Below are 3710 nucleotides of genomic sequence, written 5' to 3'. Positions count from 1 at the left end.
CGCAGGCTCAGCGGCCATGGCTCACGGGCCCAGCCGCTCCGCGGCATGTGGGATCCTCCCGGACCGGGGCACGAACCCGTGTCCCCCGCATCGGCAGGCGGACTCTCAACCACTGCGCCACCCGGGAAGCCCAAGTAATAACATTTTTAAACTGGGCCATTGAGACACTTAAAGAGAAAGTCCACGTCCGCACTGTCCAATACGGTAGCTGTCTTAGCTCGGGCTGCTGTAACAAAACACCATAGACTGAGAGGCTTAAATAACAAATATGCATTTCCCACAGTTCTGGAGGCTGGAAGTCCAAGATCAAAGTGCTGGCAGATTCGGTGTCTGGTGAGGGCCCGCTTCCTTGTTCACAGACGGCCATCTTCTTGTATCTTTACATGGCAGAGAACAGAAAGCAGCGAGCTCTTCTGTGACTCTTGTAAGGGCACTAATTCCGTTCATGAAGCTCTGCCCTCATGACCCTCATCCATCCTAATGGCCTCCCAAAGGCCCCACCTCCTAAGAGCATCACATGGCGGGACAGGGTTCAACAGATGAACGTGGGGGGCAGACAAATATCCAATCCATAACAGTAGCCGTTAGCCCCACATGTGGCGACTGAGCACTTGAAATGGGTCCAAACTGAGATGTGATGTAAGTGTCAAATACACACTGGATTTTGAAGACTTAATACAAAAAAAGAATGCCAAATATCTCATTAATCTTTTTAATATTGATCACTTGCTGAAATAATAATATTTTGGATCTCCTGGGTGAAAGAAAATATATTATTCAAATTACATAATTTTCACCTGTTTCCTTTTACTTTTTCAATTAAGATGCTAGAAAATTCTAAATGTAGCTCACGTTATGTTTCTCTTAGACAGTGCTGGGCTACGTCCTTATCTTGAACACCCACACAAGGAGTCATATACAGAACTCGGAGACCTGCCGTTAGTGAGTTTGGCTGGGAGAAGGAAAAGAGAAAGAAAAATCAAAGGGATTACTTGATATTTGGTTCTCCTCTCAAGAGGTTGGCAAAATATTGCCCCCAGCTCGGAGAGGATGAATTGACTGGTGGAAGAACTTGATTTGGCAAATATAAAGATGTATCTGCTGGGCTTCCCTGGTGGCGCAGTGGTTGAGAGTCCGCCTGCCGATGCGGGGGACACGGGTTCGTGCCCCGGTCCGGGAGGATCCCACATGCCGTGGAGCGGCTGGGCCCGTGAGCCATGGGCGTTGGGCCCGCGCGTCCGGAGCCTACGCTCCGCAACGGGAGAGGCCACAACAATGAGAGGACCGCATACCGCAAGAAAGAAAAAAAAAAAAAAAAAAAGATGTATCTGCTGTTAGTTGCACATCTGTAATACATCTGGCTACATTTTTATGCATTCTGCATATATTAACCAATTATCAAAAATATTTTGTAATTAGCCACTTAATCAAAGAACCCTAACTAGATATTTGAAATTTGAAATTGGATATAAAGAAATCTGGATGGATCCTCATCTGCTCAGCATTCATGACTGGGTCTACCTGTACTCCTTTCAATGGGGCAGAAAAGGAGAAGCAGTTATTGAAGAGGTGTAGTTTTTACTTTTTATTCATTAAACAAATATTTTTACCAGGCACAGTTCTGGCCATGGCGGATATAGCCATGCATAAAACAGACAAAAATTCTTGTCCACATGGAGCTTTCATTTTAACGGGGCAGATAATAACCAATAAACAAAGTGGATTGGGTGAGTTATAAGTGATGTGGAGAGACAATTTTAGGGAAAGGAGCACAGGAAGTGCTGTGGCGGTGGGAAGATGGCTGGTGAAGTCCTCTTTGATGAAGTGATACTGGAGCTGAGAGTGAGCCTTGACCACTGAGGGAGGGAAGGGCTTCCAGGCGGAGGGGACAGGATGTGCAAAGGCCCTGAGGAAGGGAGAGCCAAAGATGCAGCATTGGCTTTGAGTGAAATGGGGAGCCTCTGGGGGCTGCTGAGCAGAGGCATGACATGGTCTTTCTTCCTTCTCGAGAAAATTACTCTACTTGCTCTGTGAAGAAGAGGCTGCAGGGGGGCCCGGGCAGAAGCAGGGAGACAAATGAGAAGAATCTGGATTAATCTACTAGGAAAGACTGTGCCTGGGAGCGGGGTGGCACAGTGTGAGTGGTGGGAAATGATCGGATTTTGGATGTATTTGTTTCTCCTTTGATTTCCTTAGCAGCTGAGTGGAGGAAGCAAAGAGCTAGGAGAAAGGTATCGTGCGTGACATTATCTTGCAGTAACCTTTGGATGTTTTTGTCCCAGGAAATTGTAACCATATCCTAGTGCAAGCTAATGGTGGGATTTGGAATTCAAGCTGGTTTGCCTGACTCAAAGCTCTGTAGTTTTTCTCTTTAACCAGACACCTGTTTCAATGATGAAGACTTAAAGTAAACGTGAGATAAAGAACGTTTAGATTTCATGCAAGGGACAAATCATGGTATTTGACAAAGGTCACAGGAAGGATTTTCATGTTTACTAGGCTGGAATAAATTTGCATCGTGACAGGCAAAATGCTAGGCCCACATTCATTGCTTAATAAATATCTATTGGTGACAAAATGCTCATTAATGATTTAACATAGTTTGAAACAGAAGTGCATAATGAAACATGTTATTTATGGAAGGAGATTTTCAAAATACCCATGAATGACCTTGAACTTGATTCTCCTCCATCTTGTTCCCTTTACTCTCTTCCATATAGAATGGTGAACACTGAAATTTTCTGATTTTGTGTATTTGCTCTTTTCCGTAAGTAGCTTCCTAAGAACTTTAAACTTTTCTAAGATATTCTCGGGAAGGAAGGAAAGAAGGAAGGAGCAGATTGTGCCTCAGATTCTGTCTAGTGCCATCCAGGAGCGCCCCTTCCCCCACTGCGTCTCTGCTGTGAGGGTCTGGGGGGCTACTCATCCAAGCAGCTGTGGAGCCCCAAACCTGACGCCTGTTGTCCTGAATCCCCCCAGCCTAGGAGCAACCTGGCCACATCCCTAAGGCCGAAATGAATGAATGAAACTGGAATAAATGTATTCCAATGTCCACTCTAAAAACGATTTAAAGACTTCTAACGAGAAAAAGAAAACAAATCTAGATCATTCGTGGGTAGATGCCCCATATGAAAACTTCTAAGAAATCAAGGTGCTTTAATTCTCAGAACTGTTATTTTCTAAAACCATCATTCCTTGTTAAAGTTTTCCTATATGAAGAAAATCTGAGATTAGGGTTTGTTTCTCAGCCATGGCACACTCAATATTTTGGGTAGGATAATCCACTGTGGCGGGGCCGCCCTGTGCATTGTGGGATGTTTAGCAGCATCCCTGGTCTCAACCTACTAGATGCCCGTAGCCTCTACCCCTGCCCCATTTTGACCAGCAAAAATGTCCCCAGACATTCCCAAGTGGCCCCTGGGGGCAAAACCACACCAGTTGAGAGCCATTGCTATAGTTATAGATATAATTACAGATACAGATATATTATGGATATCAACATATGCACAGAAAATGAACTGAAAGCTCTTTTCACAAGTTACCCTAGAAGGTAAGGGATGAGTTCAGCAAGCAGAAGGCTTGCATTTTATAATTTCTAAACCACTGTTTTGAATAGTTTTTGTAAGCCTCTAGTACCTCTGTAATTTTTTTTAACATATTTATTGGAGTATAATTGCTTTACAATGGTGTGTTAGTTTCTGCTTTACAAC

At 44.3% G+C, this 3710-nt stretch overlaps 1 protein-coding gene across 1 annotated transcript in view; it reads right to left on the bottom strand.

Moving 5' to 3' along the window:
- Window positions 1-3710, bottom strand: part of EGFL6 (EGF like domain multiple 6) — a 302509-nt gene that overhangs the window by 227027 nt on the left and 71772 nt on the right. Inside the window, exon 2 of the mRNA XM_024115480.1 lies at window positions 282-377. Within this exon, the coding sequence (XP_023971248.1) occupies window positions 282-367 (86 nt within the window). The 5' untranslated portion in view covers window positions 368-377. The remainder of the gene's footprint in view (window positions 1-281; window positions 378-3710) is intronic.

This window comes from Physeter macrocephalus, chromosome 7 (assembly GCF_002837175.3).
Source record: "Physeter macrocephalus isolate SW-GA chromosome 7, ASM283717v5, whole genome shotgun sequence".
Lineage (NCBI taxonomy): Eukaryota > Metazoa > Chordata > Mammalia > Artiodactyla > Physeteridae > Physeter > Physeter macrocephalus.
This window is presented reverse-complemented; position numbering and strand designations above follow the sequence as displayed.